This window comes from Dromiciops gliroides, chromosome 1, assembly GCF_019393635.1.
Source record: "Dromiciops gliroides isolate mDroGli1 chromosome 1, mDroGli1.pri, whole genome shotgun sequence".
Lineage (NCBI taxonomy): Eukaryota > Metazoa > Chordata > Mammalia > Microbiotheria > Microbiotheriidae > Dromiciops > Dromiciops gliroides.
The window spans coordinates 306,093,631-306,119,914 of record NC_057861.1 but is presented as its reverse complement, the minus strand read 5'-3'; the positions used below and the strand labels follow the sequence as shown (position 1 = coordinate 306,119,914).

The 26,284-nt window shown below is 38.5% G+C and overlaps 1 protein-coding gene across 2 annotated transcripts in view; it reads left to right on the top strand.

Annotated features, from left to right (window-relative positions):
• WDR7 (WD repeat domain 7) overlaps window positions 1–4,323 on the top strand; it is a 454,202-nt gene extending 449,879 nt beyond the window's left edge. For both annotated transcript variants that reach the window (XM_043964540.1, XM_043964532.1), the window contains one exon: window positions 1,432–4,323. In XM_043964540.1, the coding sequence (XP_043820475.1) occupies window positions 1,432–1,635 (204 nt within the window). In that variant the 3' untranslated portion in view covers window positions 1,636–4,323. The remainder of the gene's footprint in view (window positions 1–1,431) is intronic.
• The last annotated feature ends 21,961 nt before the right edge of the window (window positions 4,324–26,284 follow it).

Here is a 26,284-nt window from a genome sequence, read left to right as displayed (position 1 = left end):
AACACAGCTTAAATGTGTTAAGATTTGCCAAGGTTTTATGTGGCAGATTTTACATATACAGTTGGGTCGTACAAATCCCAAGAACCTACTATATTAAGATGGAAATTTGACTGAAGAAAAGAACTGGAAATGAAAGTTGTTACAAGAGAAGGGCAGGGAACCCTGTTTTGGAGATTTCTTTTTGACTTTCAGGGTGTTTGGTCTTCTAGTTTGTCATGGCATCAACTGTGTGCACTGAACAAACTCCAAAGAAAAGCTCTTCAGAAAACTCAACTATTCAGTTAGCAAGATTACAATTGCTTAGATAACTATACTCCAATATACTGTTTCCTAAGTGTATAATTCATAATTTAATATTTCCTTTTTAATTTTCATGGATTTAACATAAGTGAAGTTAATATACTTCTTCTAAACCAATATTGTGCCCAAACTTGGTTCACTGCCAGGTAAAATGCATGGTAGTAAGCTTTCAAGCTTTGTGTCTTCTTTATCTGACATGGAAATCATAGATGAGCTATAATACAGTACAGAAATGCTGATTGAGATCTCTCAGTTTAATTTGAAGAGAGAAAAGAGCCAAAGGACTAAATAGGACATGTAGGAGAGATGGTGATGTTGTGGGATCTGAATCAGCATCTTACCACTCTCTTGTTTCATTTTATACATATTTCCTTGTTCCATAATTCACGAAACTATGCAGTGATTTTTTGTTGTTTGTTTTGGGTTTTTTTAGGAAATATAAATCCTTATTGAATTTATTGTTTGTTGTTTACCAAAAATACTTTTTTTAAAGCATATGTTTCAGCAGAAAAACGCACTGCCTTCTAGGCTCTTTTACAGCAAGGTATCTCCCATCCATACACATGAGATGTTAAAATAGAATTGTATTAGCTTTGAAAATATCAAGCATGAACCAGGGCAGGCCTTTCATACATATAATATCAGCACCTATGGTTCAGTTGAGTTCCCAATCAATTATTTTTTTTTCCTTTCTTTTTTTTGCAGGGCAATGAGGGTTAAGTGACTTGCCCAGGGTCACACAGCTAGTTAAGTGTCAAGTGTCTGAAACTGGATTTGAACTCAGGTCCTCCTGAATCCAAGGCCAGTGCTTTATCCACTGCACCACCTAGCTGCCCCCCCCAATCAAATATTACCAGAGAATATGGGAATTCAAATATCATAAAATTTCATGTCAAAGAAAAAGTTTTCCTTTTTTCCCCAAAATTTACAGAAACATGATCACCAGCACTATTTTAGATGCTGTGTATGAAGTTCTTCAGGATTTAAGAAAGTAAACTAGTTAAAAATGATGAATACCCATTTTGAGAAGGGGTAGTCAAGTGAATACTATTTAATACAGATTTTTGACCTTATTAAAGAAAAATATTTTTAAAGGTACATACTGAAGTCATTTTCTCTTTCTTGTTCCAGATGAATACCTCACTGTTGGGAAGTATTGGCATGCTGAACTCAGCACCTCAGCTTCGTTGTATTAAAACTTACCAGGTGCCCCCTGTCCAGCCTGCATCTCCTGGATCACATAATGCACTCAGACTTGCCCGGCTGATCTGGACTTCCAATCGCAATGTCATTCTTATGGCCCATGATGGAAAGGAGCATCGATTTATGGTCTAGAATTAATGTCTCTATTATTATAATTTTTGTTTTGAAAATTCTCTATAAGCCTATATTTCTCCATCCTTACTCATACTGGATTTACCCACATCAGTGCCTATAGAAGTCATCCAGTGGGATCCGCCAGATAGCAACACTTGTGCATGGTTCTTTTTATTGGGCAGAATCCCCTTTGTACCAACTATGGATTCAGAGGCACATACACACCAACTCAATAGTATGTGGTTATTTGGTCACCAGATGGTTTTCCCCGCCATTGGTGGGAGGGAAAAGAAGGCAGTTATTGGGAAGATTCTTGTTGCTTGGTGCAGCAGAAGCTGGAAAATCAATAAACACTGTGATTACACTCCCTGACTAGATCAGCATTTTCAGGAATTTAAGCCCAAGCTCTGACATAGAATAGAATCTAGTAACTTTGATATTGGATGTTGAGGTAGTATGGCATTCCGAATTATCAACATAATTTTACTTTGAGTTTCTTAATGCATCCTACTATTTACCAAAAAGTTTCCACGTTTACATGTACTTTCTTCAGGTGATCACTTGGTGATTACTCAGTCCAGTTTCCTAGGCCTTATCAGTTACCTTCCTTTTTAAAGGATCTAACTGGTTTGAGAGATGTGAGAAAGTATATGAAGAAATTTTCAATACAAAACAACCTCTTACAGGCACATGCCCTTCTGTAATATTCAAGTAATAGCTTATTCATTTGAGTGGGATTTTTTTTAAAGCCATTGCTTCTTGTGATCTAAACAAAAGAAATATCCAGTCCATATAACCTTCAATTGTTCACAATAAAGAACAAAATCTAAGAAGATTGTTCTTGTCTACATATACTGGAGATATTTTTTCTGTGAAAGAGCTTACTCCCCCTCCAGAAGTATTTCAAATATAAATGTAGGAAACTTTATGACATATAAGTTATGCTAATAATTCTGATGTTGAATTCAGCCTTCAACCCATTCGTTGAGTAAGGGAGGGGGTTTGTTTGTTTTTGCAAAAGCTCTGCTAAAATAAAAATATCCCAGGTAATTAACGAATGTGGCACCAAATTCTGGAAAACATATGAAAGGTAAATGATTTGTATTTCTGTAAATTTGCTTGAACATATATCCAAAGAAGGATTTTTTTTCTTCTTCAACATAAACTTTAGGTGTTCATTTTTTTCTGCTATACAACAGTTTGTCAAATTATGCTAGTTCATGCTCACAGTAATGAAAGAAATCCTTAAAATAATATTTTGTATAAATTATTCCTGACAAACAGTGATATATGTATAGTTTTGTTGGTTTAAGGATTTGTGTGGGAGGGGGATGGTGGCCATTTTGTCTGAAAACTCACAAAAGGAAAATGTTCTGTAAGTAAATGATTTATTAGAGAAAAGGAAAATATGGAACTCACAGAGAAACCAAAAGTGGTAATAAAGGAAGAAAGCCAATGATTGCTTCTAAATTTAAAAAGCATTGATTTTTCAAAGAGAGAGTTTATGTAATATATGAAAAAAAGTAGGATCACAGTCCAGAAGCAACACATCTGCTGTTTTACTGAAGTGAGTTTTTAAAGAACAGAAAAAGAAATTAAGACCATTAGGAATCTTTCTCTCTTATTGCTGTAAAGTGTATTATTTCTCAGTGTGGCAAAGTTGTAGTATTCCCTGGTGGTCAAATTCTGTAGTAAAGTTTGGATGTTTTTTTTAAGTGAATTTATGCTATATGCATGAACATTGTATTTATAAAGACTATATATGTAGTTTCCAAAGAAGTAAAGAACTATACAGCATAATTTTTGATGACTGTACTGCAGTGCTCAATTTAGAGAGAGAAATATGTAGAAAAACTACAAGGTGCACTTTATTTGTTTTCCAGGAGGGTACCTGAGCCATGAATACCCTAAGTCATGTTCTTGGAAGGAGCATGTCCATGTTTATTTTCTGAATCTAAAAGAGATTTAATTTGTTCTAGTGTGAAAAAATATTTGAAGATGATATTGTAAAAGTGTACCTTTAAAAGAGCAAACTGCCTATGTTTCTTTTAAACAACCCATTTAAATACTTCACAAGAGGGAACAAGACAAGGCAGCAGCCTCCTTTCATCTCTTCCAAATATAGTTGTGGCATAGAGAAGATTTTAAATAAATTGGGAAAGCTACATCAGTCAGAATGCTCCAAAGGTTAACATCTTTCCATCTCTCACAATCTCTATCCAAGCAGACAGTCAGAACTGTGGGCTACGATTAGGTTCCTGTTACCAAGCTCTGGAGTGGAGTGATTTGAATTAGTTGTTAGACATATCCACCTGCTAAACTAAAATTGGCCTATTAGTTAAACACTAACTTCTTCACCACTTTGTCAACCACAATCCCAAACTTCATTCCAGCTTAGATCTCTTAGCACCCCAGTAAACTTCATATTGTCACTCCAGCGTAAGCTTTTAGTGTTTTATTGATTTGTTAGTACTGTATTTGGACTTGTCCTTGTAAATGTAGAGACATCTGTGGCTTCATTGGCAGTTTACAAGCAGAAGATGACATGATGGGACACCTGTATGAAAATGTTGGGATGATTGAAGTTACTGTGGGTCACAAATGAGCTGAAATGTCTGCCAGATTCCACTTTATAGATGTTCTGTGTACTAAATGTCCCTGTGTACATAGTATGTATGTGAAATAAAACTGAGTTGTACTGAAAAACATCTTTCCTGTACTATCTATTTAGGTTGTCTATGTTATTCACTTTTATTATAGCTTTTCAAATGACATTTTCTTCTTACCTTTTATTTTTTGCTTTTCACTACCAAAATAAAACCTAAATTTTATTAAAATAGTTATTCACTTCCCATTGAATCTAGAAAATTGGACTCAAGAAAGGCAAGACTTTATTTTAAAAAGACATGAAAGGAAAAATTCCCTGGTAGAGAATCTCATCATATCTGCCTTCACTGGGTCTAAGTATCCTGTTAATTGCACCAAATTATACGTTGTTAGATTTGGTAACATGGGCTACTATCCTGTGGGAGCTGAACTAAGATCATTAAATGCATTTCATTTAATACTTAGTTTGGACTTGAATTCGAATCCCCAAGGTAAAAGAACATAATTGGTTTTGAGCAAGAGCAAGAATAACAAAATAGGTCATTATTGCTTCCAGAGGTTTATAGTGCAAGCAGTAAATGTAATCTTTTTCTTTCAATTTTCAGATAAGAAGATAGGACACTTTGAATTGAGTCAATCATTATGTAACAGTATAATTTTCTGTGACAATTAAATAAGTGTAAAAGTAGCTGATCACAACAGCTTTGTGATCACAACAGCTTTGACTCTTCAAATGCCTAGAGGGTCTCGACCATGAATTGTTTTAGCATCCAATGATGATTTAAATGTTTTTGTATAGGTAAAAGAGGTGCAATAAGGGACCTGTATGATTGGTGATCACATAATATGATCAGATGTGGAAAGGGCATGACATTAATAGGAAGGTAAAGCCAGGCAGTGCTAGATGAACTTTCACCTTTCACCTCTTCAGCTGACGGACAGAACTGAGTGTTGAAAAATCAATACTTGGGAGCCAGGAGGGAAATATTTCCAAGCTCTAACTAGAGAATGTATTTTGACAAGGCCAAGATAATCCAAGCTGCACAGGAGAAAGAGAAAAGAAGACTCATTTTTAAAGCTTGACACTTCAAGGTGTTTTTGTACAATGGTTTAGAGAGCGTCAATACATACAAATACCAAAGGTCAAAAAGAAAAGCCAGAAGAACTTCAAAAATTAGATGCTCAGTTCTTTTTTGCTGTTTACAGACTAAAAAGACCACAGAATGGCTTTGGCTTGGAATTGTCCTTAAAATGAACTGAGCACCCAATTTTACATGCTTTTCAGATCTTAGCTCTTCCCCTCCCCACCCCCTACCATCAAATCTCAAATATAGTAGATGCCAGTTTTTGTTAGTTATTTCATTTTGTAAAGGAATCCCAACGAATGGGGGGCTGCCTATAAGGCTGACCAAACACTGTAGCTTGTAATGTGTTTACTATGGCCATTTTTTTATATTAAATGATTAACATTTGGGGCTCACATCCCATAATTTGTTATTCAATTTTGAATTTGCTTTATAGTTTTGTTAACCCTTTCAAACCATCCAAGGTCTCCCTAAGTACTGTAGCATAGTATCATTTTCTTAAAAGTTATTGTACCTTTAAAAAGGCAAACAATTTGTTCCATTCTCAACATTGGATCTATTTATTCCATAGACACGCTTATCAAAAGATTTGGGATTCATTTCATTTTTGATTGCATGTAAACTATGTCAAAGGGCATACAACACCTTCCAGCCATGTTCTCAAGGCTGCCTCTGATTATTTTTCATGATCAACATTTTCTTTGTTGCTTTTCTAGAACATACATTAATGATATTCTCATTATTCAACTAATAACAATGAAAATACCTCCTTCTGTTTATCTACTTTGCTTTAAAAGTTCCAGACTTATTACAGCTACTTACTAACTAACCTTCACAGTGTTCTGGGGAGATAGGTACTGGGTTTGGGGGTTTTCCAGATGAGAAAAATAAACTGCCAGGATACACAATGAAGCAGCAAATTCAGCACTAGAATCTGGTAGCCATGGAGATCCTATGTCCACTCCATAACTTTTAAATGGAAATAAATGGATTTGATACCTCATTTTCTATGATATGAACAAGTATTAACCAAATTCATTTTTTTTTCTGCTCCATGCACTAATCCATTTAATTTCCTTTTCTTTCTTTCTTTTTTTTTTTTGGGGGGGGGGAGCAGGACAATGAGGGTTAAGTGACTTCCTCAGGGTCACACAGCTATTAAGTGTCAAGTGTCAGGCTGGATTTGAACTCAGGTCCTCCTGAATCCAGGGCTGGTGTTTTATGCACTTCGCCACCTAGCTGCCCCTAATCCATTTATTTTCAAAGTACTTTACAAGTCAGCTTATTGAAAGAATGCCTCTAACATGGAAGGATTTATATTTTGTTATCCATCCATTAAGCATTTATTAAGAACTTATGTGCTGGTGACTAGGCAAAGAGCTGGGGATGCATACAGAATACAAGGAAGATAGCATTAATTAGAGGGAGATGCCTTCTCAAGGAGCAGGCACTTGAGGATTAAAGGAAAACCAGAAATTCTGCAAAAGGGAGTTTAGGAGGGAAAGCATTCCAGGCACGGGCCACAGCCAATGCAAGAGTATGGAGATAAAAGGTGGAACATTATGTGCAGAAGAACAGCAAAAATGGCCAGTATTACTGGACCATAGAGAGTATGGAGTGTCTAATGTATTAAAAGACCAGAAAGATAGAAAGGGGCCAGAAGACTTTAAATATAAAAGGAATGTATCTTTGATCCTATCAGTAATAATTAAGAGCTTTTGGAGTTTATTGAGTAGAGCTGCGACGTAATCCAATGCTTCAGGAAAATCATTTTAGTAATTGTATGGTTTGGAATAAGGAGAGAATTTAAGTAGGGGGTCCTTTTAGAAGGTTATTGCAATCAACCAGGTTGGAGGTAATGTGAGGGTGTGAACTAGGGTGGTAGCAGTGTACATGGAGAGAAGGAAATATACATGAGGTGTAAAGAAATGAAAAGATTTGGCAATTATTTGGATATGTGGGGTGAAGGAGAGTAAGGAATTGAGAACAACACTGAAGGTAAAAACCTGGTTGGGTGGAAAGATGATGGTGCTCAGTAAGAGGTGGGAAGAGGGATGAGTTTGTGGGAAAAGATAGTGTTCTGGTTTTGATATGTCAAGGATCCATAGGATATCTAGTTCAAAATGTCTAGTTATGTTAGTGATGTGGGACCGGAGAGACTAGGGTTGAATCTACAGACCTGGGAATCATCAGCGTAGAGATGATATTTGATCCCAATGAGAGATGATGAGATGATCACCAAGCAAATGAATGAAACATTTATGAAGTGTTTACTATATGCAAAGCACTGAGCTAAGCTAAATGTAAGATAGACCCTGTTCTTAAAGGAGCTCACATTCTAATGGGAGAGACAACGCATGTAGAAGATTTAAGGTGTAAGTCAGATGGAAAAGTTCCATGGTCCGTCCTCAGTGTTCACAGCAAAGCAGATGCTAATGCCTCTTCTTTAATGTCATTTCCACTGATAAAAATCATATCAGTTTATAAATGTTTCATCCCCCAGGAGTTGCTTCCTAGAATGATAACTGCAGACACTGGGCTAGAAGCCCTGATATTCTGAGGATTCTTGGCTTCAGGGTCCAAGGCTCTAGACTCTGACGGAAGATGGTAGACAGATAATGATGGTTTCATTTCTCTGTTGCTTGCTACTTCTTTTTTCTCCCTTGCTGCTTCATCCTGGCTAACTCATCTGCCTTGTGTATAGCAGTTGGTTGGTAGTTGGTGGAGATGGATTATTAAAGATTATTAAATTCATCTCACTTAATATTCAGTTTAGACTTGGATTTGAATCATCTCTAAGGCAAAACAGCATAACTGGTTTTGAGCAAGAACTAAAATAACAAAATAGGTCATCATTGCTCCATAGGAGCTGCCTCCCCAGATGACAGCCATGCAGGCTGGACTGAAAGCAAGACCAGTGGTTTTAGACATTCTGCCACTGCTGAGGCTCTTATCCTCATCTGTTCTTGGGGGATGTTGGTCACTACTTGTTGTTGGTAGTGATGAAGATGGTGGGCCCCTTCCACACAATCATGTCTCCCATCAACTATGGCTGTGAGGCAAGCAAGTCTGAGGGTTTGGGGGACATTCCTATTCCCAAGGTTCTTGGATTAAGAAGCAATTGCTGGGGCAGCTAGGTAGCATAGTGGATAGAGCACCAGCCCTGGAGTCAGGAGTACCTGAGTTAAAATCCGGCCTCAGACACTTAACACTTACTAGCTGTGTGACCCTGGGCAAGTCACTTAACCCCAATTGCCCAGCCCAAAAAAAAAAAAAAAAAAGCAATTGTTGGCACTGTAAACAAGACTGGAGCTAAAAGTCAAGAAGACCTGAATTCAAATGTAGGCTCAGCACACCAGAAATGTGACCCTGGGCAAGTCCCTTAAACTTTGTTTGCCTCAGTTTCCTCAAATATAAAATGAGGATAATTATAGCACCTACGTTGCAATGTTGTGAGAATTTCAAATGAAATTCTAAGTGTAAAAAGCACATACTAGGTATTTTTAAAAATCCATATTTTCTTGTGCCTTTCCTGGACTATCTCATTAGGGTCCAAGGAGAGTGGTAGTCAAGGTAGCAGTGATGATGGTTCTGCTTGCCTGTGTAACGATTGGAATGATGCCACCTGCTGGAGACTTACTGTAGAAGAGTTCCGCCCATGAAACGAAGGTCTTTGAGGGCAAGACCAGGAGTCTTTTCTTTGGCATCAGGAAGTGACGTTGGGTAGTGGGAGGAAGAAGGAAGAGACTAGCGCTCTGTCTGGCTCTTTCCTTGGGACTCTGGTGGAGAGCAGAGCTAGAAATGCGCTATCCCTTTAAAAGATAGGAATCTAGGCCTTTCTCTCTCTTTACCAAATTCTTATTCTCCTTAATAAATGCTTAAAAGTCTAACTCTTGCTAAAGCTTATAATTTATTGGCGACCACTCATTAGATATTTTAGACAGACTAGCTAGAATTTTAGCCCTTAACACCTGTTACATGTTCCTTCCTATCTATCTCTCCCTCAGCTAAGCTGCTTTGCCAAGTGAGACTGTATAGAGAGAAAAGAGAAGAGACCCTACAGCAGAGCCTTTGGGGACACCCACAGTTGGTGGGCATGATCTAGAATGAAAAACCAGCCAAGGAGATTGAGAAGGAGAAATAGGAGAGGAAGGGGAGAACCATGAGAGAGTATCCTCATGAAAACCCAGAAAGGAGAAAATATCCAGGCAGAAGAGTTACCTCTTCATCAGAGAATGTAGTGGAGATAGTGGGGCAACATGTCAGAGGGATAAGAGAAGAGGAGGTAAAGAGAAAAGGGTCCTTATCCAACGGCCTCAGTTTTTTTCCAGTGAGATATGAAGCAAAGCCCTGAGCTCAGAGGGTGGGCGTCTAGAGGAGATAAAAGAAGGTTTAGAACAGCTGTTATGGTGTCAGCTTGTTATGGTGACAGCAGGATTGCCTTGCTGCAGTGAGGGCCCAGGTGAGATTAGTTAGCATTTGTCCAGAATGGACCCAATCAATATGGTTTCATGATTTCCTCCAGTTTCATTTAGCAACAGATGTTGGGAATTAATCAGGATTGGTCTTTAGCAAAGTGTGATCAGCGGTAGAATAAGGGGACCAGAGCAAAGGATAATGTCAAGTTGAACTGAGTCACCAAGGAATCAAGATTGGGAAGAGAGAAGAGTATAGACAAAGCAGGGGTAATTACAAGGGATAGTTTTGAGTGAGGGGTGAATTAGAGGTCATAGTGATAATAAGGAGGAGGTTTAGGAGTATTAAGGCAGAGGAAAATATGGAAGGACATTTAAGCAGTTATTGAAACAGGCAATACACACTATGCCTGGTTTATTGTCTGCTTTTTGGAAGTTATTATAACTTTAAAATTGTAATTTGTTTGTTTTTTCTTTTTTTTTTTTTTTTTTTTAGTAAGGCAATGGGGGGTTAAGTGACTTGCCCAGGGTCACACAGCTAGTAAGTGTCAAGTGTCTGAGGCTGGATTTGAACTCAGGTACTCCTGAATTCAGGGCCAGTGCTTTATCCACTGCGCCACCTAGCTGCCCCCTTGTTTTGTTTGTTTTTTCTTTTTTTTTTTTTTTTTTTGTAATTTGTACTTTATGTGTGTTAGTGGAGTTATATATAGATCAAGTACCTCACCCCAAAGACAGGTATCTCTATGATTGTCCTGGTTCCTTTGTCTTTTTCATATAAGTTGCTATCATCAAACTTTTCATTATATGCCCTTAAAAATTATTCAATGTCTTTCATACTTGAAAGGATCAATGATTTCACCAATGTGGGTACCTCCACAACAAATATCTCAATCATTCAATGAGTTGCTATGATATGAAAACTTCATTTCTTGGTGGCAAAATTTCTATGTGGTCCACAGAATTTAACTAGACCAATTCCCAGTTGAAAGGCACACAAAGCCCATCTCCAGACCCATATTCAAAACCTTTCCCATCTGATGGGATGAGAGAATGCATGCATCCTGCTGGCATAATCTGCAAGAGTCTAGGGTCATCACCTTAATGAAGCATTGAAGAGAACTTTTAGTGGGCAGTGGCATTGAAATGGGATTAAAGCATGAGAAGGTAATGCTTTCCTACCTTTGCTGAAGTGAGCACATCAGTTGTTGAATAGGAAAAAATAAAGTCATCAGCATGTTTGGTTCAAAATCACAGAAGACTTGGAGAGCAAATTATTTACTGTACTGCCTTTGCCCTACATCTGTCATGCTAATGATTACAAGGTCTACCACTGCAGTTGTCTAAATGTGTGTCTACCATAGAAACATGTGCATTTATAAATGAAAGGAATCTTGGGAATCATCTAGTTAAATCTCATTTTTTTGTGTGTGAGAGGCAATTGGGGTTAAATGACTTGTCCAGGGTCACACTGCTAGTAAGTGTGTAAAATGACTGAGGCCAGATTTGAATTCAGGTCCTCCTGAATCCAGGGCCAGTGCTCTATCCACTGAGCCACCTAGCTGCCCCTAAATCTCATTTTATAGATGATAAAACTGAGGTCCAGAGAGGTCAAGTCACATAGCTAGTTAGTAGTGAATGCAGGATTATAGCAATACATTATAGCAATGCTATCCCTCCTAACCTCTATTCCTGGCTTTCCTGGGAAAACAACAATAATAATAATTCATTTACTAAGAAATAAAATTATTAATTCATAAACTGATTAATATAACTTACTATTAAATATAATAATAATAAGCAGCTAGGTAGCACAAAGTGCCTGGAGTCAGGAAGATCTGAGTTCAAATTTGGTCTCAAAAATTCATTAGTTTTGTGACCCTGAGCGAGTCACTTAACTTCTGTTTGCCTCATTTTTCCTCATCTGTAAAATAGGGATAGTCATAGCACCTCCCTCCTAGGGTTGTTGTAAGGATCAAATGACATAGACAAATGTAAAGCACTCAGAATAGTGCCTGTAAATGTTCATTGTTGTTGTTATTATTACTATTATTCTACAAAATTCAAAGAGATGGTCTTAGTAACCAAAGAGAATTCTTTTATTTTGTCTAGTTGTCCTTATGAAGGTTCTATCCCAAGGCCTCATTGGGGTAAAGATTGTTTTCAACATTCATTTTTGTAAGATTTTAAGTTCCAAATTTTTCTGATCTCCCCTTCCCTCCCCACTCCCCAAGACAGCAAGCAATCAGATATAGGTTATATATGTACAATTGTGTTATACATATTTCCATATTAGTCATGTTATAAAAGGAGAATCAGAACAAAAGAGAAAAACTTTAAGAAAGAAAAAATAACAACAAACTGAAAATAGTATACTTTGATCTGTGTTCAGCCTCCATAATTCTTTTTCTAGATGTGGAGAGCATTTTCCATCATAAGTCTTTGGGAATTGCCCTGAATCATTGTATTGCTGAGAAGAGCCAAGTCCTTCACAGTTGATCATCACACAATGTTGCTGTTGCTTTGTACAGTTCTCCTGGAATAACCTTGAATTCTTAAAAGTACCAGTAGAGTACAAGTTCTGACAGGAATAAAAGCTTAGATTATAGGCCCCATGATATTAATAATTTGTTTTCCCTAGCTGTGTGACCCTGGGCGAGTCACTTAACCCCAAATGCCTCACCAAAAATAATAATAATAATAATAGTTTGTTTTCCATAGATCATCCTGGGTTCAAAAAGGCTCATCAATAAAAAGTTGTCCACCTTTTTTTTTTTGGCCACAGAAACTCCTGAAGACCATGAAAGCATCAATAGATTGTGGTAAGATGATGAAAGAAAATGAGATCATGAATCTTTTGAAGTATTGAAGAATATCTGATTCAGAATATTTAGCTTAGAAAGGAGATGAAATCTGATAAAAATTGAGTGACTTTACAATCCACATCAGCTATGTTCAATATGCTACATAATGATGCCCTAAAGAAAACCAATTATTTCTTAGTTCTGTCATCTTAAGCGATTGTGTTTCTTTAAACCTTACAGCCATTGTGCCAAATTTAAAAACAGTCATTGCTACTTTGCATCCCTCTTCTCTGAACTGTTAAGTGTTATCAATATTTTATCATAAAGTTATTGATTTTCCTTTAACCATATGATTTTAAAAGTTTTGCTGCATTCCTAAATGTGATTTTCTTATATCCCGGGGCCAATTTTTCCCCATATGACTGCATGTCCTGTGCAACATCAACTTCAATAGATCTGTGATCTCATCAATGTGAATAGTTCTTCCTTCGGTGCATATTGCAACCCATCCACGACTTCTCATACCATGTAGTTCTTCTCCATGTTCTACAAAACCTCTGCAAAGAATCTGTTTAAAACTGTAGAGATGCTCTTCTAGGTCTGGCTATCAGTGGAACACTTGGGCTGTCCATCTTTTATCTCTTGCTCTTGCCATATGATTTACCTACTTCCTTTTCCGCTCATACACTAACTTAAATGACTGTCCCTTACACCAGGGGTGTCAAACTCATGACCCTTGAGACCTTCAAAACTCCTCAGTGCTGCCAGAACTATATTAAAATGTAATTGGGAAATGTTTAACAAAATAAATTAAGGAAGTGTACAACACAGATATTATTCATTGGGGGGAGAGGGTGGGGGGCAGGCCCCGAGGTGTTTCTAAGTCACTACACAGCTGTTTCTACTTGTGGTTGAGATCGCTGACTTGCTCTGCTTTTAGTACCTGAAATCAAATGTGAAAACCAGCTCCTTCCTACTTGCACAGCTCTCCATTGCCCTTCAGACCACCTACTATTTATGTACTCAAAATCATTGAGGATATAGAATATAATTTGAAAAATAATCCTTCAACCTCCTTGATTTGTCTACTTAATTAGACATTATTTCCCATTCTTTCTGTTGTAGGAGTAATATCTTAATTTCCCCCTCCAACCACATTCCCCATTCTAGGGGCAGCTAGGTGACACAGTAGATAGAGCACTAGGCTCATCTCCCTGGCTTCAAATCTGACCTCAGACACTTAGTAGCTGGGTGATCCTGGGCAAGTAACTTAACCCTGTTTGCCTCAGTTTCCTTATCTGTAAAACAAGCTGGAGAAGGAAATGGCAAACCACTCTAGTATCTCTGCCAACAAAAGCCTAGATGGGGTCACAGAGAGTCAGACATGACTGAAATGACTGAATGACAACAGAAGCAGCAGCGACAACAATACCACCACCCATTCAGGATAGCCTGGTTTTTCCTTTTTTTTTCTTTTTTTCTTTTGGTGGGGCAATGAGGGTTAAGTGACTTGCCCAAGGTCACATTTCTAGTAAGTGTCAAGTGTCTGAGGATGGATTTGAACTCAGGTCCTCCTGAATCCAGGGCCACTGCTTTATCCACTGTGCCACCTAGTTGCCCCCTGGTTTTTCTTGAAACTTTGTTGGCTTAGGGAACTAAGAGTTGATGTCACTCAACACTCTAATCAAAGCAGTCACAGGGAACTGGAGGGATCTTTCAGATGCTTGGCCACTGGATTTAGTGTTGTGGGTATCCTCAATGTCTATCCTTGTTGGATATCTTTCTGCCACCATAGCTAAGTAAATCTCCTTTTGTTAACTGTTGAATGACCTCTAGGTGTCTCATTTTGTTCCATTGTTGAGCATAAACTACCAGAGGATTGGCTTAAATTAGACTAGTCCAGAATAACCTCCTTGAAATCCGTCCCTTCTTTATTAAAGTACTGGACTTTCCTGGTTTTCTATTCCCACCCCTTAAATGCTGTTGTTCTCTAAGGGTTCTGCCTTCAGTCCTCTCCTCTTGGTCCCTCCACACCAGGGGTTATTAAGTATTTTTAAAAATCATTAGATTCTTTTGGCAATCTGTTGAAGCCTACAGAATTTCTCAGAATTTTTTTAGATGTATAGAATAAAATGCATAGGATTATCAAGGAAACAAGTTATGTTGAAATAAGGTTGTAACTTTTCCCCATCCAAGCTCACACACACCATCCATCCGCACACCCCTTGGGAGTCCAGGGACCACAGGTTCAGAAACCCTGCTCCATACTCTTTTCCTTGGCAATTTCATTCTGTCCCATTACTTCAACTGTGACCTCAATGAACATGAGAAACATCTTTCTATCTGTAGCTCCAACCTTTCTCCTGAAGAGGTTCCATGTTTTCCAATGTTGATTCAACATCTCCACTTGGATATTTCAGCAACAACTCAAGCTTAACGTGTTCAAAACCAAAAGTAACATCTCCAATCTTGCAAGCCATCTTCCCATTTTCACATTCTTTCAACCACACAGGCTTGAAATCTTTGTTTCTTTCCCCTCTCTTGCCTCATATATCTAATCAGCTACCATCCCTCCCACTCTGGCCCACACCATTATATACTACTTCCTGATTAATCTTCAGAAAGTGCAATTCTGGTTAAGTCACTCTCTCCTCTAAAACAATCCATGGTTCATTATCTACCAAATGAGGTACAAAATCCATGATATTCAAAGACCTATTTGTTCTATTTTAAATCTGTCTTAAACCTACTCTTCTAGCCTCTACTCCACCCCTACACAGCCCAATGGTCAGAACTCCAACCTCCTACAAACATTTTCAGGTCTCTCCCATTCCTAAAAGCCCATCACTTGACCCTGTCATTCCCTCGAAATATTATCCTATATTTCTTTTCAATTTCATAACCAAATTCCTTGAAAGGGTCTTCACTCATTTCTTCTATTTCCTTATTTCCTATTTACTTCTCAATCTCTGGCAATCTCATGTCCTATTTGATCACCTGACAATGCTCTCTGCAAGGTTATCAGGCTCTCCTCCTAACTGCTGTCTCTTTTTTTTTTTTTTTTAGTGAGACAGTTGGGGTTAAGTGACTTGCTCAGGGTCACACAGCTAGTAAGTGTTAAGTGTCTGAGGCCAGATTTGAACTCAGGGACTCCTGACTCCAGGGCCAGTGCTCTATCCACTGCGCCACCTAGCTGCCCCAACTGCTGACTCTTAATGGCCTTTTCTTAGTTATCATACTTAACCCTCTCTGCAGCTTTTGATGCTGTCAGTCAGCTTCTTCTGGACTCTTCCTCTCTAGACTTCTGGGCCATTGCTTTCTCTTGGCTTTCCTCTCTCCTCACTCACCCACTCCTTTACAACCTCTTTACCAACTCCCTTGTGACCCATTCTAGAGACAAGGCCCTGGAAGATTGTTTACCCTGGGGTTTCTCTGTACAAATGAAATCACAGGTACCATCCCTATCCTGAAGGTTATCCATCTCTCTGTGTCTATACAAAGACATTTCGAATCAACAACTGATCAGTAGAAAGTTGAATTGCTTTAAATATATCCAACAGAAAATTTACGCAAGAACCAACTGGTACAGCTGCACGTCATTTCTAGAAGACAAACATTTCCCTTACCACTGAGATAGGAATACCTTTAAAATTTATTGTGATTCAGGGGAGGGGGGAGAGAGGGGTGGGAGGGAGAAAAATATGAAATTGTAAAGCATGTATAAACAAAAGTTGAGAACTAAAATAAATAAATAAATAAAATTTTAAAAAAAATTTATTGTGATTCAACTAATCAATGAATATTTCTCTTTCTTCTCTAGGGCTGTACACAACCATTTTGTTGTTGTTGGTGGTGGTGGTTGTAGTAGTAGTAAGAGTGAGAGAAGGGTGGAAGGGTGAAGAAGGTTTTGAAGGCAGCCTATGGAGTAGTAGCTAGTGAAGAAGGTGACAAGTAAAGAGATCAGAGACAAGGCCGTGATGACATGGATGATGATACTTAATGAGCCACTGACTAACTTTCTTAAGCTGGAGTGAATGATTGGGCGCAACCTTGTTGACGTCATTGTCCAGGAAAGAGTTGCTAATCTTCAGAGGTTTGCCAAATATCACCCTGGCTCTTCAGTTTTCACCCTGTCTCTTTTTTGACCTCTTGTCCCACTCAAATCTCAGACTTTATATTCCAAATTGGTATTTTTGCCTTCCTTGTCCCTGAGCCCCATTCTAGAGTGGGATCTGGGGGAGTGGTCAGTGTTCCACTTCAGCACCCCCCCATATATTCCTTCTGACCAGGTGAGCCTTCAGCTGTCCTATTCCAAAAACAAAAAATGAGCAGTAATTTTAAAGGGAAGATAAGAAAGAGGAAGAGAAAATCCTGAGTACCAATAATGAGGGGGGTAGTTGTAGCATCCTGCCATAATTCTAAAAGGAAAGAATTTTTTTTAAAACCTAATACCCATACTTCATACATCTTCTAGCTTCTTTTAAGTCCCAACTAAAAAACTTCTTTCTATGGGAAACCTTCCCTAACCCCTCTTAATTCCAGTACCTTCCCTCAGTTAATTATTTCCTATTTATCCAGTATATAGCTTGCTTTGTGTTTATATATATATGCATATATTATATATATATATTCATTAATTTGACATTTAATTATTTATTTGTTTATTTGCATGTTCACCCCCCCCCCATTTTTTTGTAAGCTACTTGAGGGGAGGGGCTGTCTTTTGCTTACCTCAGTGTCTGGCACACAGCAAGTGTCTAATAAATGTTTATTGATTGATATTACCATACCTCTACACCTAAATCTTCCTTCACCCTGGACCAGGGAAGCTTCCCTGCTTTGTTTTCAAGTCTTCCCTACACTCAAAAATAAGTTTCCAAGGAGCGCTTATATTGCCTCTTTTAGTGGGAAAATCAGCATGAAGGAACCATTCCATGAGCAGGCTTTCACAAACTACCTGGTCAGAGAATGGGCAAGATTTCACTCTTCTCTTTTTCAAATCACCCCCACTTTTGCTACTTAGTGGTGGTAAATCAACCATTGTCCTTTCTGCCCCCACATATAGTGTGTTTTCATCTACCACTAAGTTATGTTTATCTATATTTTTTATATGAGAAACGTATTTAAAGCAGTTGTCCTTTTACAAAGGATATATAGTACTTCTGAAATGAAAGCAAAGAATTTAAACTTTTTTAGAGAGATTAAATAGAATTGTACAGGAGAAAAAAAAACTAAAATGTAACAAAAACCGGACTTATTTTCTACTGGGTATCTCCCACTCAGAGTGCTTTCTGAATTCATATTTAGGAACAAGCAGACCTGTGATCAGAGCATCAAATTCTGTACTGCGCTCCAAGTCATAATTAGGGCAGATTCGGTTAAAATGTGGATACAGATTGGGAGAGCAAAGGGGAGAGAGCCCAGTAGTTCCCTAATATAGCAACTCCATGGGGATGATGATACTCTCTGGATATTGTCAAAAGCCCCAGTCGATCTCAATTCTAGTTACAACTCTAACTGTTCCTAGAAACATCTAATGAATTGTGTTGGGGAGCATTTTATGTACAAGATGAGTGGGGATGGTTTCCCCAATCCATTCCTTTTTTTACCCAGGCAGTCTAGAAAATGTACTTCCACTAAAGGGATAGAAACCTAGCTATGTTAAGTGGGTCAGAACGTCCTGTTCTCCTGGAAACATCACCACGTAGTCTATCATCTCAACCTGAAAGAATGTACCTTGAAACACTGAAATTTTCCATTCTGAGCTGAAGGGTTAGTACCCAGGATCTAAGGTATAAACAAAGACTGGCTCTTTTGACTAGAAGGTCATTGGCTAGGTTGGAGTGTAGTCTGATCTCCTCTGCTCACTCTCTAGGATTTATTCTATTTGTGAATTAATCTTTCTGGTGAAAAACTGAGAAATGTCCTTGTTTGAACTACAGAAGCAGATTATTAATCTCCATTTTCCTCCCCTAGAAGTCCAACAGATGATCCCTGAAAATTCATGCCATTAATGAGGGATGGAATTGTGTCCCAGTAGCAGTGTGGGGCAGCCCCAGGTGCAGCATGTGGCAGCAGTTTCCAGCATTGTAGCCACACCGTGAAGCCCAGCAGTAAGATGAGGTCCCTTCACTGTAACTGACTTCCAGCCACATTTTCCCACTCCCTGTTTATGTCTCTGTCAGTTTACCTTGGGCAGTTCTTGCACATATTAGGTGCTTGATAAGTGTTAATTGATTGAAGGAGGTCGGTGTCACTGGATCAAAAAGTACTTGCTTAGTGATCCAACCATTCTGGAGAGCAATTTGTAATTATGCCCAAAGGGCGATAAAGCTGTGCATACCCTTTGACCCAGCAATACCACTTTTGGGTCTTTTTCCCAAAGAGACCATGGAAGGGGGAAAGGGACCCACATGTACAAAAATATTTATAGCTGCTCTTTACGTGGTGGCAAAGAATTGGAAGTTGAGGGGGTGCCCATCAACTGGGGAATGGCTGGACAAGTTGTGGTATATGAATACAATGGAATACTATTGTGCTGTAAGAAATGATGAGCAGGAGGAGTTCAGAGAAACCTGGAGGGTCTTGCGTGGGCTGATGATGAGTGAGATGAGCAGAACTAGAAGAACATTGTACACAGTATCATCAACATTGAGTGTTGATCTACTGTGATGGACTATATTCTTCTCACCAATGCAATGGCACAGAAGAGTTCCAGGGAACTCGTGATGGAAGAGGATCTCCAAATCCAGGGAAAAAAATTAAAAAAGAACTGCGGAGTATAGATGCTAAATGAACCATACTATTTCTTTTGTTTTTGATGCTTTTGTTTTTTTTCTATTTTAAGGTTTCCCATCATTGCTCTGATTTTTTTCTCTTATAACATGACTAATGCAGAAATAGGATTAATGTTATTGTGTGTGTGTGTGTGTGTGTGTATATATATATATATATATATATATATATATATATATATATATATATATCCTATATCAGATTACCTGCTGTCTAGGGGAGGGGGGAGGGAGGGGAGGGAGGGAGAAAAATCTGAAATTGTAAAGCTTGTATAAACAAAGGTTAAGAACTATCTTTACATATAATGGAAAAAAATAAAATACTTTATTAATTTTTTTAAAAAGTACTTGGTTAGGAGTAAGATCTAAGAAGACTGGAAAGATAGGAGGGGGCTAGGTTAAGAAGGGCTTTGAAGGGGGCAGCTAGGTGGTACAGTGGATAAAGCACTGGCCCTGGATTTAGGAGGACCTCAGTTCAAATTCAGCCTCAGACACTTGACACTTACTAGCTGTGTGACCCTGAGAAAGTCACTTAACCCCCATTTCCCTGCAAAAAAAAAAAGAAGGGCTTTGAATGCCAAACAGAACATATCAATCTTGGAGGCATTAGGGAACCACTGGAGTTTATCAAATAGGGATGGGGGTGACATGGTTGGATCTTTGCTGAAGGAAAATCACTTTGGTGGCTAAATGGAAAATGGATTGGAGAGGGGAGAGATTTGAGGCCCATAGATCTACCAGTAAACTATTGCAATACTCCAAGTATGAGGTGATGAGGACCTGCACTCTAGTGGTGGCAGTGTCAGAGATGAAAAGAGGGCTGTATTCCAGGGATGTTGCAAAGGGGAAATTGACAGGCATTGGCAACATATTGAATATAATGAGAGAATGAGCAGCTGAGGATGGCATCTGGGTTTTGAGCCTGGGGATGGGAGGATGGTGTTGCTTTCTATGTTGAGTTTAGGAGGTGGGGTGGAGGTTTAGGGGAAAAGATAAGGAGTTCAGTTTTGGAAATGTTAGTTTAAGATATCTACTGGACATCCAGTTTGGGGTGTCTGAAAGGCCTTTGGGGATGTGAGATTAGAGGTTAGCAGAGAGGTTGGGGCTGGAAAGGTATATTTGAAAATTATCACTTTAGGGGGCAGCTAGGTGGCACAGTGGATAAAGCACCAGCCCTGGATCCAGGAGGACTTGAGTTCAAATATGACCACTTGACACTTAACTAGCTGTGTGACCCTGGGCAAGTCACTTAACCATCATTGCCCCCCCCCCCAAAAAAAAAGAATAGAAAAAAAAGAAAAGAATCGCCTTAGAGATCATAATGAAATCTGTGGGAGCTCATGAAATCACCAAGTGAAGTAGAAGAGGGAGAAGAGTAGAGGCCCAAGGCAAGAACCCTGCAGGACAATGATGTAGGAAGAATCTAAGAGCCACAAGAAGTTGCTTTATGGAAGTCAGTGGGCCCAGGCCCCCTACACCAAAGCCAGTGATGGAAGAGAGTGGAAAGGTAATTTAGAATTGGTAGAGATAAATCCGCAGAACCCAGGGATCCAAATAGCCTCAGGAAGGAAGAATCAAGTAAGGTCAGTGTCTAGAGACAGGTGTTAAGTATTACCAAAGCATGCATTGCCCCAGGGCTTCAGGGTTGCCCCAGGGACAGCCTGGAGGTAGGCAGTTTGTTTCCAAGATAACTGAATTAATGAAGAGTTTGCAGAGCTAAGGAGAGCTGTGTCCAGGGTGGAACCCAATCAGTTTTCATGTAAAAATGTAAAAGCACCATTGGGAACCCATGGTAGTGTGTGGCTTTCGCTCTTTGAAGAGTATTGAGGAGTGGGTGGGGAAGGGGAAACCCCTGCGTGGCTCTAAATAGGAAGAAGCCACTTTTAATTGAACCCTAGAGAAGAAAGCTAAGTTTTCTTATTGTACCCCTGTTTTCTTAATGTACTGTCTCCCTAGTCCTTGATTATTCACCAATTTTGTCAATTAAAAAAAGAGAAAAAGATACCCTACTCATTTACTTCTTGGGTTTGGGAATCTCACTAAAACAACTGCTTTTTTGCCAACTTGCCAAAAGTTCAAACCACTGCAACAGACCAGAAATGACACACAAAGGTGGCACAGTGGATAAAGCACTGGCCCTGGATTCAGAAGGATCTGACTTCAAATCTGGCCTCAGACACTTGACACTTACTAGCTGTGTGACCTTGGGCAAGTCACATAACACTAATTGCCCTGGGGGGAAAAAAGAAAGAAAGAAAAAGAAAAGAAACGACAAGCAAAATTATTTGCTACAGTTCTGACAAAGGTGGTAGACATTTTATATAAAAATTATTAACTGGTAACATCAAGTGTTCTTTAAAAGATGAATGTGAATGTAAAACATTTTGTTTTCTTTTTTCCCCAACAATAAATGTTCAAAGAAAACTAAAAGAAAATGTAAAAGCATCCTCTCACTTGTATAGAATATACCTCTTGGGACACTTTTATAAATATCTAATTTCATCCATAAAACCATTTTTTGAAGTTGGAATGGGAGATATCATGCTTGTTTTGCAGATGAAACTGAGATTCAGAGAGAGTTAAATGACAATCAAAATTGCATAACTGATTAGTGGTATTGTAAAACCCAGGTCTCTGGATGCCTCTTACAAGGCTTTTGTTTCTTTCCTGGTAGGTTGGGAGTGGGTGGGAATATGTAAATTATATATACATACACATATACATATCTCCACACATACATATGTGTATACACACATGTGCTGTGTATGTGATGTATGTGTATATATATATATGTGTGTGTGTGTGTGTGTGTGTGTGTGTGTGTTCAGTATTCTTTGCACTTCTAATTTGTAGCAAAAATTCCACTATAAGCTTATAGTTTGCTGAAATAAGCAGCAATGACTATACCTACCTTTGGTAACATTCTGGTTCTCTTGTTACTAAGTAAAACTATAGTAAGCTTCTGGTCACCTTTAGAAAGGTCATGATGCCTCTTCCTGAAAATCCAGACTATAGAGATGACTGATTAGACATGGTGACTGTTGTTACCCATCCTGTGGCTTTCAAGCATAGGACCTCCTAGCCCAAGACTCTAATCACTCATGTCTAATAATAAAAAATTAATGGGACATAAAAAATTAAAAGGACCAACATTTCTGCCGTTGTTCACTTTATATATTTGTTCCATTTGTTCAGCCTTCAGAAGGAAGTAATAGGGTGAAATAAGAAATAAATATTCATGTGAACTTAAAAAAGTTTCTTTTTTGTAAATAACTTAATCAACAAACACACACACACTTCAATATACCCCAAATAGACCCCAAAATGAAATTATATGTTATGTTATGTTATGTACAATATTTTGTGGGACAATGAGGGTTAAGTGACTTGCCCAGGGTCACACAACTAGTAAGTATCAAGTGCCAGAGGCTGGATTTGAACTCATCCTCCTGAATCTAGGGCTGGTGCTTTATCCACTGCACCACCTAGCTGCCCCCCAAAGTGTTTATTAAATTTGACACAGTAGAATCCAAATTGCTCTGTTTGTGTCCTTTTCTGAACCTTTCATTTTCTTGTGTATTTTTTGTTTCAGTGATATATATATATATATATACATGTACAAATATGTACAAATGTTTAGAGAGAGAGAGAGAGAGAGAGAGAGAGAAACTAAAACATTGTTCATAACAGAAATCTTTCATTCTGTACTTCGTCCATCACCTTTCCACCAGGAGGCAGAAAACATGCTTCATAATTACCCTATAAAGTTATGAATAGTCATTGCATTGATCACAATTCTTTTTTTGTGTGTGTGAGGCAATTGGGGTTAAGTGACTTGCCTAAGGCCACACAGCTAGTAAGTGTTAAGTGTCTGAGGCCATATTTGAACTCAGGTCCTCCTGACTCCAGGGCCAGTGCTCTATCCACTGTGCCACCTAGCTGCCCCATTGATCACAATTCTTAAGTTTTTCAAAATTATGTTCCTTTGCAAGGAAATTGTCTAACAGTTCCCCTGTTCTTTTTTTAAAAAAATAATTTTATTAACATCTTTTGTTTCTGCATCAATTACATTCCCCCTGTATCTCTGCTCCTCTTCTTTCCCAGAGAGCCATCCCCTTTAGTAAAGAATATTTTATTTTATTTTGTTTGTTTTTGTGGGGCAATGAGGGTTAAGTGACTTGCCCAGGGTCACACAGCTGGTAAGTGTCAAGTGTCTGAGGCCGGATTTGAACTCAGGTGCTCCTGAATCCAGGGCCAGTGCTTTATCCACTGCACCACCTAGCTGCCCTACTGTAAAGAATATTTTAAATGAAAAAAAGAACAAAACAGTTAGAAAAGCCAATCAATATATCCCCCCAAAATCTGAAAATATTTACAATATTCCACACTTGTGGATCTCCCAATTCTTCAAAGTTGTGGAGGTGTCTTCTTATATCTCTTCTTTGAGGGTCATGCTTAATCTTTGTCCCTTTGAAACATTTACTTTCAATTGTTTTGTGGTGATTGTTTTTTTTTCTTCCGTATACATTGTTGTAGTTGTGTATATTCTTTTCTTGAGTTGGTTTATTTTATTCTGCATCAGTTTACATAAGTCATATGCATCTTTGTATTCATCATGTTCATTGTTTCTTGTAGCACAGTTATATTTCATTCCATTGGTGTACCACACTTTGTTTAGCCATTCCCCAATTGATAGGCATCTAATTTGTTTCCAGTTCTTTGTTACCACAAGAAGTCCTGTTGTAAATATTTTGTTGTATATAGGGACTGTGTGTTTATCAATCATCCCTTTGGTGGGGACAGGGCAGCAGGGAAGAGCAGCTAGGTGCTGCAGTGGATAAAGCACCAGCCCTGGATTCAGCAGGACCTGAGTTCAAATCCAGCCTCAGACACTTAACCTTCATTGCCCAGCAAAAACAAAACAAAACAATCATAAAACAATCATCCCTTTGGGGGTATGTGATTTGTAGAGGAATCTCTGGGTCAAAGAGCATGGACATTTTAGTGAATTTATTTACATAATTCCACATTCTTTTCCCAAATGGTTATATTGATTAGTAGCTCCACCAGCAATGCACAAGTGTGTTTTTCTTCCCACAAGCCCTCCAACAATTACTATTCTCATGTTTTGTTATCATTACAAATTTGTTGGGCATGAGTTGAAACCTCAGTCTTGTTTTGATTTTCTCTTGGTTCTGTTTATTTTAGTCTACATCAATTCATGTAAGAGTAGATTTCTTTTACACAATATAAAAAACTTATCCTGGAGACAAAGTCAGAGTTCCTTCCTATGGGCAAGTTAATGCTATGACCTTGCCTTCAAGTACAATAGGGAAACTGATTTGAGGGAGTTTAGGAGGATGATCTGTTTAAAAGGCTCTAAGGCTCTGAATTATAACAGTAGCTCTGCCGCCAACTTGCTATGACCTTGGACATGTCCCTTCCTCTCTCATTTTCCTCATCTATAAAATAAAGGATTTAGAGTAGATTATCTTCAAAAATTTTTAATTCCTGAGTTCTATCACTATCCTGTTAGACAATGCAAATGAGAAGTTAACATATTGATTATTGATTAAACACCTCCAGTGGACCATGTTCTACATAGGGAATACTATCCCTGTCTCTTACAAGCAAGTTATTGTTTTTAACTTCAAACTCTTGTAGGTTGAGATAGTAAAATCCCCCAGGCCTACTAGGAGTTAGAAACACTGGAAGGTAGCCTTATCTCAGTCACTAGTTTGCTATATAAATTTGGTCAAGTTATTTCCCCTCTCTGAGCCTCAGTTTCAGTTGTAAAATCCCTTCAGCTTCTTGCAGTTTTTTTTTGGGGGGGGGCAGGGCAATGAGGGTTAAGTGACTTGCCCAGGGTCACACAGCTAGTAAGTGTCAAGTGTCTGAGGCCAGATTTGAACTCAGGTACTCCTGAATCCAGGGCCAGTGCTTTACCCACTGCGCCACCTAGCTGCCCCATTCATTAAGTCTTAAAACTGGAAAGAGCAAGGGGCAGCTAGGTGGATCAAGCACCAGCCCTGGATCCAGTGTCAAGTGTCTGAGGCCAGATTTGAAATCAGGTCTTCCTGGATCCAGGGCCGGTGCTCTATCCACTGCACCACCTAGCTGCCCCAAATGTCTATTATTTTTAATGTGAGCAAGGTTCCAGATGAGAGTCAGGAAGGGAGGGGTTTTCCCATAATAAAGGATATGATAGATTGTAATGAGAGAACAAGAAAAGAAAGGGACTATTTGTGGAGCTGTAGATGCATGACATTTTCTTTGACTGGTCCACAGAAGATGTTCTATAGACTATCTTTTCTAGTCATACATTACCCCAGGAGAGAGCCAAGTTTCTCCATTCCACCTACTGAGATAATGGCTCTCATTCACTGTGTAGTACTGTTATCTGGCTTCTTGAATCTTTTGTAGATTCATTCTGTAAGTTCTGGAATTTAAGGAACAGCAAAAGAAAAATGGACACTCCAGATCCTTAGTCAGGAAGCTTGGGGGGTTGTGGAGAGAAAAAAAAAAAGAACGGGACTTGCTCTGGTCATTTTTCAAAACATAAAATGAATATAGCCAGGATAGGGCACCTGCATGTCCTCAACAAAGTCAAATAATGTTGCTTCTTCATTGCCACCCCAAAAGTTCTTACTTTGGAAATTTTTGCCACCTCTTTTCCTATATGGCAAGTATTTTGGTCCTTTACTATAATTAATATGTAAATTTTTATTTAATGCAAAATAAATACAATGGAAAATAGCATTTTCTGCCATTTTAAATGTTTGCATTTATAAAGAATGATACTTAATCATCACATTACATAATCCTGTACCCTAGATAGCTTTCCACCTTACTTCCCCCTAGTTTCAGTTCATATAATCAGTTGTCAGCAAGATCAGGGCTGGAATCCCAACTCAGACACCTCCTATAGTGTATAACACTTTAGACTTCCTGTTGTTTGGTTGGGT